Here is a 20,597-nt window from a genome sequence, read left to right as displayed (position 1 = left end):
ACGAAACGCTTTAAGTTCCCAAACGGCGACGCTCAAGTTACAAGTGCAGATTGTGACCCCGTCTTTACGTGTGATTGGACAACGACTATCCAATTACAAAGCACAGTTCCAGTCAGGAAGCAGGTGGATCTGATGCCTGAATGAGCATTAGATTTTCAGTATATGTACAACAATGGGCTCTTCCATGACAAATCCTTCGGATGTGCTGTGTGTGTATTCAAACAAGACCAGCCGTCTGCCCTCTGATTGGACAGTTTAGCTCTGCTTTGTGATTGGATTGTCACCGTCCACTCAGATGCTGCTGTAAAAACAAGGTCAAACTTCATAAGTTGTCATTACATTATCAAAGACGATGTGGGGACTTTGGACGCTCAGATTCACACTTGTTTGTTGTTTGTTTCTGATCTTATAATTTATTCTTCTTTTTACATCACCACTGTCTTATTTTGAACAAACTTGAATTCCCCATGTATTTGTATAAAAGTTTACGAAAAAATATGATTCACAACAACAATCATCACTTGACGCTCTCAAAGTCTTACTGACCCCATTTTTAACCCATATATATTGTTTTGTTTTCTCCTCATCTTGTTTTCATGCTCACTTCTTCTCCACTTCCTTTCAAAGCAGTGACAATCACACTGCAATAAAAGAGCGGTTTTAATTGAAGGGCGATGAGAGCTTTGTCTCTCTGAGGCTCAGTAGTTCTTTGCACGTCAGAAACAAAAGTCCTCTTGTCTGCTGTGGGCTTCGGTATTGAGCGTCGACTCCATAAACGAACGATCTGAAGTATTCTGCTTACCATTTGCATAAAATCTGATTAACGACGAGAGCATGCAAAGCAGCGTCTCGTCCCTCTCCTGTCCCGAAACCTTGAGCTCATGTGTCTATAGGTGCTAAATCGTAAAACTTTACCTCTAAGTGGCCTCTGATTAATGTCCCGGCTCTGGTGGCCAAGTGTGGAGTAAATTCTCTTTAAAGAGAAACTGTCCCTCTTGGCTTCTGGGCTGCCTGAAACAGATCTTGGCGGTTCTGGAAGTCATAAAACAAACTCCACCACAGAGAGCAAGAGGAGGTTGTTGCCGTTCGGAGCAGCTGACACACCATTGGTACATTCCCCTTCACAGGAGCTGAGACTGACATAAAAAAGCATCCAGATACTTAATTCACGCTGAAATCGGAACCGCTTAATTTGGGTAACGGCTTGTGAATGATCCTACAATGGGATGACCTCATACACTGCGTCTTATTGGTTAACGGAGCATGAAACCTGTGGATGTAAAATCCTTTTTTGAATTTTAATGGCTTTTTAACGCGAAAGCCTGGTGGGATTGTGTGTCTGGAGTTTTTTCTTAGGCTTTATTTCTGCGAAGGAGGATCATAGAAACACTCCATTAAATCTCAATCCAGTCACGACTGACGGAGGTTTCATATTTCAGGGTTGCACCCTTCGCTCCGGATGCTTAAACAGAAACATAAATTTAAATCTTGTGTGACTCTGCTGTTTATATGAAGCACTGATTTCTCAGCTCCTGCAGTATGAGAACTATAATAACCAGAGAAGTGTGTTCAAACAGATATGCTTTATGGCAGAGAATATGCTTATCCTTGGATTTGCAGGGAATTAACCTCCTAACCTCATTCTGGCCTCCGACCAACCATATGTGAGCTTGTTAAGGAGTTTATAAGAAGATTTGAAATACTGTAATTTAAAGAAATTCCTCTACACTTTGGGAAATATGCTTTCTTGTATATAAGCAGATTAGTGGTGCTTCCATAGCTGCATAGAATAATCGCTCATTGATCGTAATTGAGGTAAAACTTTGAAATAATCGTGATATTTATTTGCAGCCCTAGTTTTAATTCATATCAAGTTTGAAGTAAATGGTTGAGAAAAGGCAAATAATTGTGTAAATTCAAAACAGAGGATGCCAGAAATGAAAATTAAACATCTGAGCTAAAGCAACTTTCTGATCTCTAAATGACACACGTTAATTATTATGGCAGAATTCACACGCTGATTGAAAATGCACATCTCCCCTCCTCTCACTCTGATAGATGGCTCGTACAATAGCCTGAAGTGCACTGCTGCTTCCGCACTTAATCTGTATCAGCGCGACGATTTCACGCTGTGCTTCTTGATGATTGTGACTCCGATCGCTGATTCATTAATGCTGTTTGAAGGAAAATGAGGCGACTGTGTCTACCACTGCCTTTCCGGTGCCATATGCATACAGTTGGCAGGTGGCCCTTCTTTTAATAGGCCAGGCAATTCCTTGGCAAACTCGGGTCCCTTCCGTCCAGTGCAGGCATTGGAGAGGATTAGTGTGGCAGCGCGGCAGCTCCTCGCAGCCAGCCGCTGCGGATCCCCCCCTTCGGAGCAGAAATCTGCCCTCGGAAGCTGAGCTAAAATTAGACCAGCCATCTGTGATTAACACGGCTAAAAATCACCCGCGTCTGGAGAAATTTATAGCACGTATGCTGCCTCCGTTTGGCCTGAAGTTGCCGAATAACACTGAGTCTTCACCAACGTGTGACAGCGGGTAGTAAAATGGAGATTGGGGCGTTTCACACCTACTGCAACCTTGACAGCAGCTTTTAGCACTTTCCTCACACAGACCGGTAGGTTCTTCCCACATGTGCGACATGTTAAAGCTCAGGACTTTCATTGATCTCCGGGCGCAGTCCTCCACCCATCCCGCCCCCCCCACAAACCGCCCTTCAACCAGATCAAACGCGAGGCTGCTCCTTTCAAGCGCGTGCTTTGCTTTCATGTCCGCGGCGTCGGGCCCTCGTGCGTGTGCGTACGCCTCTGTTTTGGTGGTCTCTCTCTCTCTCTCTCTTTTTCCCCCCACTGTTTACTGTGTGGATGAGGGTGACGCCACTTGTGCGTGCATGAGCTCGGCTCTCGATGCAATTGATGGGACAGGCCTTTTCTCCACCCACCCCCCCCCACCCAGCCTGCACCCAGATCAGCAGCAGTTAATGAAAGTGGATTGATTTTCCTCTACCTTCTGCATACAGGGTGTAATTTGAGGGATAACATCGACCAGGAAAACAAAAGATCCCACGAAATTCTATTACATCTGCTGTTTTATGCTCAGTACAAAACATTCTCCAGAGGTTTGAAACTGCAAAACTATACGACAAAAATCCATAACCCCCTGAGGATCTTAAGTCTTTTTAACAGGGTGTGAGAGGAATAGGTCAGCAATTTAGGAACATGTGTCGGGATCAGAAGATTTTGATGATGAGAAAAAACACCTATAAAGCTCACTAATTATCACATGATATTTTTGTATCTGTAGAAGACACGAGTAAAAATAAACATATGTTGAGGGAGAGGTATTTACTGGGATTAAGCCACATTTACAACTAGCTGCTTGTTTACTAGAATGTTAATTTTTCAAATCTTTTACTCTCATAACTTGAGAAGAAATAATGTAATACTTTCTGAAATGTAGGAATATCTAGAATTTTGAGAAATACACATTTAGTGTATTCCATCTGTGTAACTATTCCTTTAAACTCATATTATTCCAGGTGCAGTTGAGGTGAAGTCCAGAGGAAGTTTGCTCCAAACTGGTAAAATCTATGGAAACAAACTAAAGGAGCCGGGTTACGATTTCATGTTGTAACCCTCCCCTCCCCAAGAGAGACTCTATGTCAAAGCCCGATTAGACTGATGGAAGGAGACTGAAGGAGGAGTGCAGAGGGGGGGGGGATTATAAATACTTGTAGGAACTGTTTCCCCTTCTCTCACACTTAAGGATGGATTATGGCATCTCGCAGGCTTGTGTTCAGCCTGCAGATGGCTGCTCATCCTCCCTATGACCCTCCCTTCATCTATTCATCCATCCTTCCTCCCTCTTCCCTTCCTCCCGCTCTCTTTTTTTCTTTGCCAGCTCGTCCTCTGGCAGGTGGCTCTTTCCTTTACAGTGTGTCACTGCTGCACCTCTGGCAGTTTGATGAATCATCGACTAATTGCTCGTAAATTCAAACTGAATGGCTGATTTCACCTAAACATAAAAGTAAGAAGATATTTCCGTCCAGGAAATGTGGATCTGCTTTCATGTAGAGAGGTAATTTTAGCGCCGAAGCATATATGGCAACAGGCTTATTACACAATTAACATATCTGTTTGTTTTATGTCATCTTTTTGGGTCTATATCTTATTGGCACACGTTATTGCAGACAAGAAATAATATTCTGGACTCTTTTAAATGGAAATTAACACGGAAATTAAAGTTAGGATCTATATAAAGTCAGTCGTAAAACAACACACTGTACAGTATGCAGTAATATTACTCAATGTACAGGCTGCAGTACTGCAAAACTGACATTTAAGAAAAACTAACGGAGGTTTTATTAACCTTTGGAAGCTTTATAACCGTGTGGGCTGGCTCACAGATGGCCCGCCCTCACAAATGTCAGCATGGTGAGGTGAACTGCAAGGAGAAATGAATATCATTACATAAGTGATGACGAGTCGAGCTGGCCTCAGGTGTCCTCACAGCCCAGATCTAACAGAGGTTGTGTGGTTATGAAGAATTTCACATGGGAATATTACAACAGAGCAAAATCCCAGAGCAATAGTAAAATCCATGTTCTTTTGTTCAGGTCTGTGTAGGTAGTGTCAGTGCAGCTCATCGTAAAACCATCCTCTAATGGGTTTTTCTGTCCAAGTCCACATTTGGTCCCAGTGAGTGTTACATGGGTTGCTGGAGAAGAAGCCAGGGAAAGAGGCCAGACATCCACCCACTCACAGACACTCTCTCTCGTAGTAGTGCCTTTCTTCCACTTGCATCATATTTTTTTTTCCTGCTTTGGCAAAGCAACTCAACAAATACATGTCTTTTTTTCTCTGGTTAAAGAAACGTAAACTATGGATTTCAAACTGCGTGTACGAGTTTAGCTCTGCTTGATTTACACCGATAAGTGTAATCGCCATCGGAAGCGGTAACAATTTTCCGCCTGTCTGTTTAGGTCGTCTCGACACTGAGTCAGATGTAATTTATTTCTGTCCCGTTGATGACCATGACCTGCAAACTGTCAGCCATTGTTACTTCATAAGAAACAGCTGCCAGTGGCTGTTAGTGACCAGCAGAGAAAATCACATGGGATTTTACAGGTGTCATGTTCTGGACAGGTGTCCAACGCCGACTTCAACAAACCAGTTACTGTTAAAAAAACATATTGTCAGGTTTTGATTCTCATCGGAATAGAATACACATTTGAAGTTTGGATTTGTTTTTCTGTCCTTTTCGGATCATTTTTATGAACAATTATTTCAGTTTGACCCAAATGTATAGACTTTCTGAAGCCTGCCTTGGATCAAATAGCAAATGAAATGTGGTAAATTATTAATAATATAATTAAAACCGAAAGAGCAGATAAGAACATGATTAAAAACACAGAAAATAACCTCCATTAACTCTATAAAATCCCCATAGAAAGGAAAGTTACCATAATTTAGACTTCAAAAAAATTCTGTGCAGGATGCTGGTAGAACAAGTATTAATACAAAAACAAGTCCCATATCCGGTGAGATTCATAACTTTGTTTACAGGGCAAGTGGACAGATGTTTTGACTGATAAGCAATTAACAAATAAAGTGTATAGATGACAATACAGTTTTCAACAATTGAGATTTCACCTCGTCTCTTCACACGCTCTTATGAGACGAAGCTGAGGAAGATGTTCCCACAAAACGTCAGTGAGCTTGTGCAATATAATCTCCAGCAAACCCCAGATATGGACAGCTTATCTTGTAGGTATTCAATCCCACACAAGCAGCTGTCACAGCATCTCTCAGTGTGAACGTCCCACAAAGATAGTCTGTGGAGGAGCAGCAGATCCACCTGTGGGCCGGTGTGTCATCACGCTCTCTGGGAAAGTAAGACCTGCTCCTCCCTTTTCAGACAAATAATAGGGCTGCGGAGAGCCCGGCTCAAAGCCAGATCAGCCGTGGGCGAAGGGGGCTCTGCGCTCACGGCATATCGGGTTGCACAGGTGGAAGCTCCAGCCTTGTCACTCGACCTTGTTTACCTCATTTAGGGGGGGGCCCTCTTTGGTCTGCTCACATGTGGGCGTTAATCCAGACAGTCATGAGGAGGAGAGGGAGAGATTCTGCAGCTACAACACCTTCTGCTGCTTTATTGTTCTGCTGGCAGGAGAAAGTCTTTTTTTAGGGAGGTGGAAGAAGTTGCACAATCTATAGGGGCTATTAGCAACGTTTTTTTTTCGTGTGCCTATAATGTTCTTTCTTGCGTACTGTTCGTCTTATTGTCCCAAATTGCTGTGCACAACAGAACTGCCTTCATTTCTGCTGCCTCTAAGCAGATATTTACATTTGGAAGAAATTAAGACAAATTGTGGGTTGTGGTCAGACAGCTCCAGAGACTGCTCGGAAAAATGAACTATTAAATCTTTGGAAAAAGATTGTGCTTTGTCTTTTGTGAAGTTTCCATAATTAAAGTGACCCACGTCGCACATCCTATATAATTTTAATCTCAGTAAAGACCAGTGAAATACACTAATTACTTCTACACTAATTGCCAGTTTGCGTAGAAGTATTCTTCTACAATGAGTAACTATTTATTTGAGTTTATAAAGCGTTTGGGTTCAAATACATCTGTTGACGTGGTTTCAGTTGGGCTTCATTAATCACTGTTATCTCAAATATAAACATAACATCTCAAGTGGGAAACTGGAACATAGTCTGTGTAGCAGTTAGTTTAGCTTAGCACAAAGACTGGGAATGGGGGGAAACAGCTTGTGTATATATGTCTAAAGGTAAAAAAATCCATCTACAAGCACTAAATGTAAAATAAGTGTCTCGTTTTGACCGAGAAGCAACATTAAGTATGTAGGACATCACAGACTGATAAATATGGAAAAATATCCCTCACACACTCTACAATGTCTTTTTACTATCTGCTCTCATTAGTGTTCAGAATAGTTGGCTCAGAAGCAGGAAGTCATGACTGCACGCAGTCTTAAAGACATAAACCCCAAACCAGATGGATTTGAGGGATTATAGAAACTCTTATCGGAGATGAAACATAATTCCTGTTTTCTGCCAACTTCCTGAGAGGAGACGTTTTTGTATGTGAGACCGAGAGCCTGAACAGAGGGCACTGGTGGAATTTAAGGGTTTGTTTGCATATATATAAACGTTAATCTTCGTTTATGACTTGAAAAGACAAAAGGGTTTAGCACGAGGATGAACACAAAGGCTGGTAGGGAGCTACGGGGGGAGATAAGCAGGGAGTTCACTCAAGGATCCCTCTGCTATTTGAGTCGATGAGAAAAACACCTGGTGGGACACGGGTCTGTTTAGAGTGTGCCGCAGTCACTCGTACTCCCCACCGCTCCTCATGCTTTCGATTCAGTTTGTTTAGTGTGTCTCGAAAAGCCCCGCTCGCTAAATGCAAACACAGGAAGGTTTGTTTAGGAGTCTCTCTGTTAGGTTTCAAGGTCGCTCAGTGGTCGTGCTTTGAGAGGAGGAGACCTGTCAACAACATGTCCTCACTGTGTGGCCTGCAGCCCGGTGGCTGTCGCCTGAAAACCACCCCTCCGCTGTGCACCAGCGAGATTAAACCTGAGGGATTTGTGCGTCTCACCGTCTGCCTGTCAGGAGCCGGGCACAGCGTGACGAGGCATGTTGTGACGGCTGTCCTCGTGGTATCAGCTGCATGAATGGACGGCGGGTTTAATCTGCTCCTGAAAAGAATATTTGAGGACAGGGAGGAGAGGAGGCAATTAGAGGGGAGAGGGATTTAGGGTCCAGAGCAGTGACGGGTCCGAATAGTAGCTGCGATTCACCTGCAGAGGTCCACATGTGTTTTCTTTCAAGTCAACACAATGTGGTCATGTTTGTACCCTTGTCTGACAGTGAGTTCGAGGTGGTTTACACATGATGGTGTCCGCGGCGGAGCAGCTGTAGAGCCGCCGCTGCTCTCACGGTATGAGCAAGACACAAGGAGGCAATGAAATTTTAATGAGGTGATTGCATTATACTGTGTAGGCTGTCCGGTCTTAAGCTGCTCCGCTGTGACAGACACAGAAACAGCAGTTCATCAGCCTCTCGCCCTGGATTATCATTGACTAGGGTGTGAACTGCAGCCAGAGATCTGTGGTAGACAAGCATTTGTGAGAAACTCCTTTTCGAAAAGAGGCCAACTGCAAGTTCCCACATGTGGGGGTTTACATAGAGGATTTTTTCCTTTGAGCTTTGTGTAACAACTTTGTTTATCTTTAACTAACTGTATCAGGGCTGAGCCTTATCTACTCACGAACCTCTTAACTCTAAATGCCTCCAAACTCAAAAATATCCAGTTTTTTTCCCATGTAAAACTGAATTTTTATCGGTTTTCTGTTCAGCTGTTGTCACAGAAGATTACTCTGTTGTCTATATGAAAGTTAAATGGGCTATAACAATTTGATAATTAATCATTTTATCAAGTGGCAACAGTGCTAGTAAGCTAGACGCTAACCTTAGCATGCTAACATTCATAGCGTAGTGTGTTGATTATGTTGGGTCTTGCATATCTTTACTGATGTTTTCTGACGTTTTGAGACCAAACAAAAATGTATTTATTAGATTAATCAATCATTAAAATTTGTGATATTCAGTTATTGTGATCCATGTTCTGTCCTCTCACCTAAAAAGTCCTCACGAGTCAGATAAATTGTTAGTGGGTGAAGAAGGATGGAATTGGACTGGATCTGTGTTTCTCATCGGCCTCACCTTTCACTGCTAATGTGCTGTCACGAAGCGGCAGCGAGTTGGAGTCACGCGAGCGGTGGAGGCAGTGGCGTGGTGTTAGCAGCAGTGGGGACGAACACATGAATGTGTGGCTGCGGGAGCTACTCTGCGACCAGGGAATGAATTATCCTGACAGTCTGTGACTCGGCTCTTTTCGCCTGTCTGCCTCTCTGTGCATCAGATCCGGGGCCCGAGCTGGACGGGGGCCTCTGGCTGTCCCCCTATCTGGAGCTGAGAGCCTGTCGCTTCCCATCACCTCTCACTGCTGCAGTCGGCGCCCTCTTTACTTCTCGAACAGTGAGACGGTTCCTCGGTGATGGTGCTGAGTACCGTGAAGCCGTTTTAAGACATGACCTGTGGGTACGATCTGGAGAATTGGCTGCGGAGTTTACCCAGAATTCACCTTTCACACATACACAACACAGCGGGAGGTTTTCTGCACAGACGCGTTCACAACATCAACAAATCGTCTACGTTATTCAGGCGAGAGCTGGAGCAGCTGAGCGAAGCAGACAGAGGCAGGAAGTGACGTATTAACTCCACTGCGAATATCTCTTCAGTGTTGGGAAAAAGATCGCACCAGAAGTAGCTAATGGCTCTCTGAAATGTAGCTAAAAGTCGCTAGAATGCGTAATGACGTCACATGCTACGTTGATTATTATGAACCCACATGACGCTAGGAGGCCAGGCGGAGATAGACCGCAGAGACTGTGAAGCATCACATTCGGACATTTGCGTTCCCACGTGCACGTCCTCCGGAGAGAACATGGAGGAGCTGCGGAGTTCAGTGCTTGTCTGAAAGCAGAATGATTCCACACTACACATGTGATGCTGACTGGGCTCCCATCGATTGACCCTCTTTTACAGCCCGTCGTGGCTTGTTAATTGGTCTCCAGCTCCCTGCTGACACAGTGACCCTAATGGAGGAGAATTACCGCCGTCTCGTCATGCATTAACCTCCCTCCTCACACCCCCCCCTCTTTCATCAACGCTCCCTCCCCCTCAGGCCTAAACTCTGCTTCAACCCCCCCCTCCTCCTTTGGCATACTCCTTGGTTCCACAGCAGCTGGGTAGACGGGGCGAGGCACACACATGCACTGCTGCCCTGTCACATGTCCCTGTGCCTCTGGGAGCCGCGGTCAGGTGACACTGAAGCGAACCAAACTAAAACACCAAGAGGCAAATTCTTAGTGTTTGCACACTGGCGTCCCTTAATTAGTCTAAACATAATTTAGACATGGTCGGGGTTCTGGAGGCCCTCTCTGCACGTGAGGTCAGATCGAGCCTCGGGGCTTGTGACTTCTAGACAAAGCACGTGTCTGTGCATCCTTGCTGTCCCTGGCTTCAGTAGATTTCATGTGAGATACAAAGAGTGCGGTTAATTTATATTTAGTCATATTGTTTGTCCATGTCTGTGTGTTTTCCAGAGGCTTTTACATGCATTATTCTGCGCCGTGTTGACATTTCCTTGTGCAAACTGTTTCTTAATTGAGCAAATATTTGCAGATTTAGTGATGATAATCCATATCTAGATAAATAGTGTCGTGAATGTATTTTTTAGATTTGTTTACATTCACATAAAACTGGGAAAAGCAGCATATCTTCTCACTGAAGAGGCGAGAACCAGTTGATATTGGTCAAAGTAGAAGAACATGAACAGAAGACAGTGTACGAGTTCCCGTCTGGTCCTGAAACAACAAGATGGCTCAATGGTATCCCAGGAGATAAACCTCCAATTTGACTTTTCATTTTTTCTACTCACCTTTGTGGGTCTGGATGTGTTTGCGGTGCAGCCAGAAGCTCAGACTCTTTGTAGCAGCTCACCCATCGTGGCTGCTGCCTCTATTATTTACAAGTGTGAATATTTAATGATGACATTAGGGTAGGGACTTTCTGGGAGAGGGCTACCCTAATGAGCCATGGAACTAATTTGGCCCTAAACCAGGCCAGTGAGAACATCTCTGCTGCAGCACAAAGACTACACAGCGCCCCTTACTAAAACAAGAGTTTAGATTTTCTTTTTGGTTCAACTGCTGCAGGGAAGAACTAAGAAAAAGGACGAGAAACTTTGTCCCACACTCACTATAGCAAATCAGCAAATTCATCTGTTTATCCCGAGGAATAGCCTCAAGCATGAAGGCAAGCTTTACACTGCTTTATTCTCTGGAAGACAGAAGCCTGTTGAAACTGGCACAATCGTATCTAGACTCTGAAACAAGGACAAAAAAATCAAACACTCTAAGCTGTGAAAGAAACTATAGAAGTCGACAGTTTTTTCTTTCTGCTTTAGGGATAAAAATCTGTGCAGATCGAGGTGTCCTCTAAGAGAGAAGAAGATGAAAAAGTCGTTTCAGCCAGTCACTCACAGATCTGACTTTATTGTGCAGCGTGTGCTTGTGAGTGTGTGTTTGTTCGTCACACAGAATGATGAGTCGTAGAACTCCTCAGATTAAGAGTGTGTTTGAAGAGGACACAGCAGCACTGGTTTTACAGACTGTCATAGAAGAGGCTTTTAGTTCTGGTTGTGTTCAGTCAGGGACAAGGATATAAATCTCACTGAGCACTGATTTAAAAATGGCTGAACACGCAGAAGAGATGATTGTATATTGTTTTTCTTCTGCAGTCTTTTATTCTGAGTGATTCCATTAATAACAAAATTATTTTTTCTGTTTTGTTGCAGTGAGGGTGTGTTCAAGTGTCCAGAGGATCAGCTACCGCTGGACTATGCCAAGGTAAGATATTACACCCAGCATACTGATGTGATGTTACTGTTCACAACATCCATCCATCCAATCACAGATTTATTTATCTAACACTTGTCTACATCCATGCTAATAGCTCTATGACACCCAGCTGTGCTTTGAGCTAAATGCTGATATCAATTTGCTAACGTACCATGTTCACTCTCTTAGTTTAGCCTCTTAGCATGCTAGCAATGTTTTAATTAGCACTGAACACAAAAGCTGTGTCCCAAATCAGATGTAGATCAGAGGAGGCAGCACAAAGAGCTACATTGAGATAATCCTGCAATATTAGATTTAGACATAGCTGGGATTTCAAGAGCAAAAACTATTTTTGGGATAGTTACTTTGAATTTACAATTTTAAAATAAAACTGAGCATTTAATGTCATTAGCGTAAGCCAGCATTAGCCATTGAGCTGTGAACACATTAACGCAGGGATTCATCAGGCTCAGCGGGACATCAGCACAGGTCTGCACGCTGCGCTGCAAGCGATGAAGGCGCCTCTAATAGCAGGGGTGCTCCACAGGAAAGGATGTGCTGATGGCACACCTGTCGGACGTTGTTATTTACCAAGGTCCTCACAGGCTCCAAGTCGCCTGCAAATTACCCCTCGCTGGTGGTCTTCTGTCAGGGTTATTATGCTGCTCTCGGCTCACTGTCCTTCCAAAACATGCACAAACACAACCTAAACCTAACAGAAGAAGTGTGTTGTGGTAATTAAAGGATTGTACCGTGCTGCTGTGGTAGTATTAGTTGTAGCAGTGTGGGACTAACAGAGGCTAAAGCAGACCGAGTAAACCCCCCAAGTTAGAACTCCAAAGAGCTTAACCCCCCCCCTGCTCTGGCTAGGACTAAGTTATTAAAAGGTCATTATTGCAGTCTCCCTACAGACTCCAAGACTGGAACAATGAGTGAGTGTTTCAGTTTGCTTTAAAGGATTTTCCTCCTCCCTCTGTTTCTCCTCAAAGAATGTGATTAGGCAGCGAGATGGCATCAGTTCTTACTGTATATGTGGCGTGCAACAGAAGCCAAGCATGCGTTTTAATGGTAGCGATATATGTGCTTTACTAAAGAGCATTAGAGCATTTGTGGAGCATATTTAAGTAGTTTTATGCACTTATTTGCTCTCTGTCTGAACAGCAGCTGCAAACTATGATTAATGGAAGTATTTAATTGTAGAAGATATTCCAAATGCACATTAATTTGCTGGTGACGCCTCCCGTGTGCCGCCGCAGAGACGCACGTGAGCGCAGGCGAGCGGCTTCTGAGCTGTTATTTGCTCAGAGGGCTGTTTTGGCATTTGGAGGAAGTGGCTTTTCTTGTTTGACTATAGCGCTCTGCTCATGTGACAGCAGCTCTGGATGGAGACGCCACGCAGAGCGATAAATCCTCAGGACTGGGGACTGGAGGGGAGGATTTGGGGGTTTGGGCAGAAAACTGACTCATCCCCATTGCTCAGTGACCGCTCGTTCTCTCAAAGGTCCCATGAACGCATAACCCAAGTCATTATCAGTGCAATGACATTCTGTTCTCAATATGTTAAATTGTTGAGCGGTAGTTCAATGTTTTGGAAAATATGCTAATTATATGCTCATTGGTGTATCTTTATTTTGGAGATACACCAATGAATTTGAGATGAATACGATCAACAAATCCCATGAAAATATAATAACCAACAATGTGTCAATCCGTATGTCTTTCCTACTGTCCAACAGAAGATTGAGAAATATTTATTATTATCTTTTTAATGTTGAACAATTTTCTGAAACTGCTTAAAACTGCAGTTTTCTATTAAACTTGAGCCAAATAAGAGTTAATTTCTTTAGGAACTACTTTCAGCTGTGGATTAATATGTGGGGTTGACTCAAAATAAATGACAGTCACCATGTTTATCATAATGAAGGAAACAGCACAGGTTTAAAAGGAGAGTCTGTTTAATATCAGATGTAACATGCTTTGGATACACAGGAAATTCTTATTAATACATATTAATAGGATCAGTTCATTATCGGTTTTGGCCTGTTAATGAGATTTGGTAACAATAACAAAAATTTAGAATATTTCCAACCTAATCCTTGAAACAATTCAAACAGTTTTATGAATTTTCTGTTAATCCAGCAACACTTATTTAGCTTAAGGAGGAGAAGATTTTTTACTTGGAAATGCAGGTTTTTAATTAGACTATAGCATTTATACATGTCTGTGCTGTTTGAAGGATCCATGTTACAGTGTTACAGCTGATCTAAATTGACAGGATCATCTCCCATACTGACCTCATCCTGCTCTTCCTCCACAGATCTACCCGGATCCAGAGCTAGAGCAGCAGATCCTGGCTCTGCCTATCCGGTGCATCCACAGTGAGGAAGGCTGCCGCTGGACCGGCCAGATGAAGCAGCTGCAGGTGAGAAGCTTCTATGTGCTCTCTCATCGTCAAACCCTCTGATGTGCTGCCCCCTCCCTCACCTCCTCTCACCTTGTTGTTTTCTGGCAACAGCCTGGCACAGCGCCTAACATGTGGTCGTGTGTTTGTGCAAGTTTGATGACACATCGCGGCTTTGTCGTTTGTCTCTCCCTCAGGGCCACTTCTCCACCTGCGCCTTCAATGTGATTCCCTGCCCCAACCGCTGCTCCGTCAAGCTGACGCGCCGCGACCTGCCCGACCACCTGCAGCACGACTGCCCCAAGCGCAAGGTCAAGTGCGAGTTCTGTGGCAGCGAGTTTACCGGGGAAGCCTACGAGGTAAACACCTACTCCACCTGTTTTTATTCTTTTTTATTCCCGTTGGGACCCAGCAGGAGCTTGACGTACATAACTGAGAGTGACGCCTCATCATTTCCGTGCCTATATGAAAGCTGCCTTTGTGAAAAACAGCAGGAAGGTCTAACGCACGCGTGTCAGTGTTTTCAGAGTGTTGGCCTATTTTGAAATAGAACATGTTGACAGAAGGAAAGAAGCTTTGACTGGCTCTTTCATACTGAATGTGTTTTCCTCAGAGTCGCCTCACGAACCCTTCAGTCATTTTTTACCAACCTGGCCCTCCTCTGTTTACTCTGGCCCTCGTGGTCTCCCTCTACACACACTTACAGGGCATTAATCCACCTTTTGGCTTTCACACTGGAAATTCACGTTAATGTTTTTCATTCAGATCCATTATCTCATGAATCAATCTTTATTTAGTCTATAGAGAAAAAGGAAAAGGTTGATGTTTAACGTTTTCCTTCCACAAAACCCAAAGATAATATAAAACATGAAAAAAGAAACAAATTGTGGCATTGAAGGATAGTTGGTGGCTTTGAAAAAAAACATGACTTTACTTAATTAATAAAAATGAAACTCGAAATGGGGTCCGATTAAAATCTGATGATCAGTTAATCAAGTAATTCTTTCAGCAGTTTTGACCACAATACTAAAGTGACACTATTGTCGATACTTTGTCTTAACAAATTCATATGAACAAATTAACAAAACTAAATCAAAATAAATAGTTTTAGTTGTTTCAACAAAAATAAATATGATAATGAACATTTTAAGAACAGTGGTACGTGTCATGTCCTTTTCCATGCTGGTGTCATGTTTTCCGATTTAAAAGTGTTTCTCAACTCATTTTTGATAAGGAATACAGATCGTTTATGTACTTTTGTTGATTTTTCCAAGAACTATATATTTTGTTAGAAAATTCTGTTTTGCACGATGAAAGCTGAATAATAGAAACTTAATTTGTGCAAACAGCCGCTGTACCGATAGTATTTGTTTCTCCAAATCGTAATCACTTCTCTTTTCTTTCCCAGAACCACACAGGTGTGTGTCCTCAGGAGAGCGTTTACTGTGAGAACAAGTGCGGGGCGAGGATGATGCGTCGGCTGCTGTCCCAGCACAGCCTGGCCGAGTGTCCCAAACGCACGCAGCCCTGCAAGTACTGTGGCAAGGAGTTTGTCTTTGACACAATCCAGGTCAGTTTCACACAGTTTTACAATCAGAAACTAACCAAATTCACAGATTATTCACAGTCTTATAAGTGAAATTACTTGGTTGTAATTCCCATGAGTCATGGTGTCTCTGTCCTGTGGCAGCTGGAGGTTAGTGTGAGCTGGTGCTCCGCTGTCTGTATGTGAGCTCACATCTGCCTCTGCACACATCTGGCCAGAGGCTGAGCACTCAGTGTCACTCCCCCCCCCCTCACATTTAAAGATGCCAAGATATAATAACTCTGTCTTGGACGTAGTGTTTTAAGCGCGTGTCATCTGAATCGTTCTATTGAAGCAGTTTTTGTCACAGTCCAGTGATTTGTTTCTGCTTTTTTCGAACAAATTTGCAGCACTGAATATCACAACCTTTTGTATAGAGAAACTGGGATGGATATTTTTCATTGATTTACAGCCTAAATGATTCATTTATTAATCAAGATGAGTTGAATATTGATTAATCTGCTGACTATTTTCTTGATGAATCATTTCATTCCTTACAACATCAGAAAATAGATTAGAAAATAGGCCATTGCAATCTCCCAGGAGGTGACCCCTTCAGATTGCTTTCTTTGTTCAGGCAGTAATCTAAAACACCCACAGCTTCTCGGTTTACTTAAAAAATGGCAAGGAGCCAATCATTTCATTAGAGAAGCAAGAATAAAACAAATTCTGTTTTGAGTGTTTAATTTCATAATCAGGTTTTGAATGTGTTATTGGCAGCAATGTTCAAGTATTTTCTGTGGCTTCACGCCGCACGATCAGCTGTTCTCTATTTTTCATGCTCTTTTATTTTTTCCTCTCATTTTTATACCACGTGCTTTTTTGAACTTTTCTAAATTCCCGCCGTCACTTAAACAATGGCCCTGATTCCTCTACAGAACCACCAGTACCACTGCCCTCGGTTTCCTGTCCAGTGCCCAAACCAGTGCGGGACACCCAACATCGCCCGAGAGGACCTGGCCAATCACGTGAAGGACAACTGCGGCAGTGCACTCGTCCTCTGCCCCTTCAAAGACGCCGGCTGCAAACACAGGGTAAAACTGATCTACATTATTTAACCTCAGAGGATAATATCTGCCTCTGGACGAAGTTTCATGTTAACGCTACTTTTGATAAATGTTAATCACCTGCCAGGCCTGTTTGTCTTTGTTGTTTACGACCATTTTTCCCCTTATATTTCCAACATATCCTTGGCTCTCTGTTTCCAGAGTAATGGTTCTCCTCTCTCTTTAAAACACACAGTGCTCTGCCTGTAGGTTCTGTTTTAATGAGAGCAACACTTCTGTAGTCTGACTGCACATTTCCGTCTATTTTTGAAGCTGACGTCAATTTGTGAAAATGTGGACATGCTCGAGGAAGAGCGGCAGATCATTCTCTGTGTTTTCAGCTCGGCGCTCTGTTAAGAATTACAAAGCATCTGGGAAGCTTGACATGTAACATTTACAGATGGTACAGACATGTTTCCTGAACAGCAGCCTCATCATGAAATCCAGTGATCCACGTGTCCACATCTTTATCATGTTCAGAGAACGGCAGATTCATAAATAGATGCAGTATTCAGCTGTTTACTGTATATTACAGATATCAAGAAATACAAGTACATTTATACAAATCAAATCAAAATATCACATCATAGATACACTGAAAACACAATAATTAGCCTGATTTATCATTTTGTAATTTTGACAAAATGTAATCATATAGTTTATGGTCTCCGTTTTAGCAGTTTCTACATAATCTCTCTGCTGTTTTCCTGCAGTGCCCCAAACTGGCCATCGGTCGTCATCTGGAAGACACCACTAAGGCTCACCTGACTATGATGTGTAACCTGGTGGGTCGCCAGCGGCAGGAGATCCTGGAGCTGCGAAGGGAGATGGAGGAGCTTTCCGTCAGTCACGATGGCGTCCTCATCTGGAAACTCAGCGACTACTCACGCAAGCTTCAGGAGGCCAAAATCCGAAGCAACCATGAGTTCTTCAGCCCGCCCTTCTACACTCACCGGTACGGCTACAAGCTGCAGGTGTCTGCGTTCCTGAACGGTAACGGCAGCGGCGAGGGCTCCCACCTCTCCGTCTACATCCGCGTGCTGCCCGGAGAGTACGACAGCCTGCTGGAGTGGCCCTTCTCCTACAAGGTGACTTTCTCCATCATGGACCAGAGCGACCCATCGCTCTCCAAACCCCAGCACATCACCGAGACCTTCAACCCTGACCCCAACTGGAAGAACTTCCAGAAACCCAGCAGCACCCGCAACTCGCTGGACGAGAGCACCCTGGGCTTCGGCTACCCCAAGTTCATCTCGCACGAAGAGATCAAGAAGAGGAACTACGTCCGAGACAACTGCATCTTCATCAAGGCTTCGATAGAGATCCCCCAGAAGATAATGGCTTAAGATCTGACCTTTTGTTCTTTCCTTTTATGAAGGAGGAAGACAGGTTAAAGACTGGAACTGACACTTAACCTTGAAATCTTCTATACACTCACCCTTTAGATACTTTCTGCCCTTACAGCCTCTCTACCACCGAGCTGGACGCGAGTCTGTTTGGCCGTGTGAGCTGACTCAGAGGACTTCGATGTATCACAGAGGATAAAGTGTTTGGTCTGCAGAACCATCACTCTCTGCTTTCCTTTTTTTTTATTGTTTCTTTTTTTATCTGTTTGCTGACCTTTTATCACAGTCTACAACACAAAGCCTTGGAAATCAAACAGTGCCTAGAGAGTTTATCTTAAGTTATATTTTTGTTGTTATTTCTGCAGTACAGATGTTAAAGATTATGGAGGGAAAAAAATGATATAAATTAAGGGTGATTGGCTTCACTGAGCCTCAGCACTTAGAATAGTGAGAAAGTCCGAGGCTGGCTAGAGACGTCCTGTTTTATCTGGAGTGATGTATAGAGGGAGCTCAGCAGACTCATGCTCAAGTCCAACTGCCTTTTGTTTACATGCTCGTACAGTATCCTCCCACTGATCCTAACACACACACAGCCCTTGGTAAAGACGACTCGTGAGGTTTGTGGTCACGCAGACGTATAAATCGATGTTTTCGGAGGAGTGAGGTTGCGGGGGGGTTTCGGTGATTTTTGTATTTTTAAAGGAATGATTAGTCATTTTTTTGGATGAGTGTTAAATGAGAAGATCAACACCACTATCGTATTTGTCTGTTAAAATTTGGCGCTACAGCAAGCAGTCATTTCATTTATCTTAGATTAGCATAGCATAGCATAACGACTGGAATACATCCCCCACGCTGACAACAGGCTGGTTGTTTTGGTTTTTATACAAACTCAACTTACAATGCAAAACATGTTAGCCAATGAACCTTAGAGGTGCTGGAAGGAAGCGATTTGTTACTTTTGGCCAGAGCCATGCTAGCTGCTTCTTCGTTCCCTGTCTTTATGCTAAGCTAAGCTAAATGCCTGATGAATGTAGTTTCAGCGTATCTTAACTTAGCGTAGCATAAAGCCTAGAAACGGAGGGAAAATCTCCATTATAGTACCACTGAAGCTACCTAAATAACACATATAGTTTGTTCCGTATACATTGAAAACCAACTTGCTGTAGTTTTTATAAAAATTCAACTAACAGGGTATGACAGGTTAGCTAATGTACTTAAGACATGCTGTTACCTTTGAACAGAGCCATGCTAGCTGTTTCTCTCTGTATCCAGTCTTTATGCTAAGCTAACCCTAGCCAAATGCCTGCTGGCTGTAACTTCACATTTTAAAAAGGATTTGATTTTAAATGATTTGATTTAAAATGCGCTTATTCGCTGTCTTGCCAAGAGTTCGATTGATTGCAGTCTGGTGGCAGAACGCTCACTAAACACAGACTTCATATTGACGAGGAGTCGGAGAGAAAAGCACCTTTCGTCGATCTTTAGATGAGCGGAGCAGACAAAGATGCCAGTTGTCGGAGAACGCGTTTGCATTTAATAGTGAAGGAAAAGCCATGTGGCCTTTTTATACAGTATGTCTTCGCATGAGGGTGAGCAGGGCGACATAAACACATGCATGCTTCATGTGCAACCACCTGGACCACGTTTTTGTACTGTAACCTGTATTCTTGAAACCCTCTCCCATCGATGGCTACTTTGTCTTTTGTTTTTGGACAGTTTGAAAGTTGACAAATTGTTGAGGAGAAATGATTTTTTAAAGGTTTTTTGTTTTTATATGGAGAAAATGTGAACACATTTGATAATGTAACCTGAAAACAGACAATGAACACTTGGCTGTGAGGTGTATTGTTGCCTGGGGATGGACGGTGCACGGAAACTGTCCGAGAAGACGGTTTGTGAAATGGTCTCTGCAAATATGTGGGTGTCTCGGGACTGACTGCACCTTCTGTTGCTCAGTGACGAGGAAGTCGGTTTGAAGAAGCCCCCCCGTGCATCACACCCGTCTCCATCGCAGCACAGGACGTTGATGATACAGTACACTCATGATGTATGTGAATACTTTGTAAAAATGCAGAAGCACATTCTGTCTTTTTATTATTATTATACATGGACAAATTCCTGATTTCTTGTCATAATACCAGCTGATATTTTACAGTGATTTAAAGAAGTGAGAAGATTAAAAAAATAAACTTTTTTGTAAGATTCTGTATTTTTAAAAGTACCTAGCTGTTTTATACAAACACTTTTCGTTGGAGAGTCGGGTTGACTTGGAATTTTCAGACCCTTTTGTCTCTTGGACATTTGGATAATTTGTTTGTCCGTGTGGTTTGAGCCTCACATATTCTGTCTGTATTATTTCCTCTTAAAAGTATTTATTTTAAGGAGCCGTCATGTGGGTTTGCACATACGGCACAAATGTTTTAATATGTTGACTGATGAGTGCTTGTCAATTTCTTCATTGAAATAAAATACCATATATTATAGTTGTTCTACCTGTTGGCATTTTATACAGCAGATACTCTGAACCTTGTTCATCATATGAACTATTCAAAACTTGTCCAATCTTCCCATTTGTGTTGGATTTTGTTTTTTGATGATCAATACTAAAGGTTTCACATCAATATAACTTATATAGTTAACTACTGTCAGACATGTAAATGTGTGTTTTTACTGGTTCCATCTTTTGCAACTAATTCCTTGTACATTTTATTAAAACTTCCTAA

At 42.9% G+C, this 20,597-nt stretch overlaps 1 protein-coding gene across 1 annotated transcript in view; it reads left to right on the top strand.

The window, feature by feature from the left end:
• traf4a (tnf receptor-associated factor 4a) overlaps positions 1-20,357 on the top strand; it is a 34,408-nt gene extending 14,051 nt beyond the window's left edge. Inside the window, exons 2-7 of the mRNA XM_061072970.1 lie at positions 11,451-11,502; positions 13,811-13,915; positions 14,092-14,253; positions 15,303-15,464; positions 16,358-16,513; positions 17,239-20,357. Coding sequence (XP_060928953.1) covers positions 11,451-11,502; positions 13,811-13,915; positions 14,092-14,253; positions 15,303-15,464; positions 16,358-16,513; positions 17,239-17,871 — 1,270 coding nt within the window. The 3' untranslated portion in view covers positions 17,872-20,357. The remainder of the gene's footprint in view (positions 1-11,450; positions 11,503-13,810; positions 13,916-14,091; positions 14,254-15,302; positions 15,465-16,357; positions 16,514-17,238) is intronic.
• Positions 20,358-20,597: the final 240 nt, after the last annotated feature.

This window comes from Limanda limanda, chromosome 6 (assembly GCF_963576545.1).
Source record: "Limanda limanda chromosome 6, fLimLim1.1, whole genome shotgun sequence".
Classification (NCBI taxonomy): domain Eukaryota; kingdom Metazoa; phylum Chordata; class Actinopteri; order Pleuronectiformes; family Pleuronectidae; genus Limanda; species Limanda limanda.
Note: the sequence above shows the minus strand (reverse complement) of the source record. Positions and strands in the feature narration are given on the sequence as shown.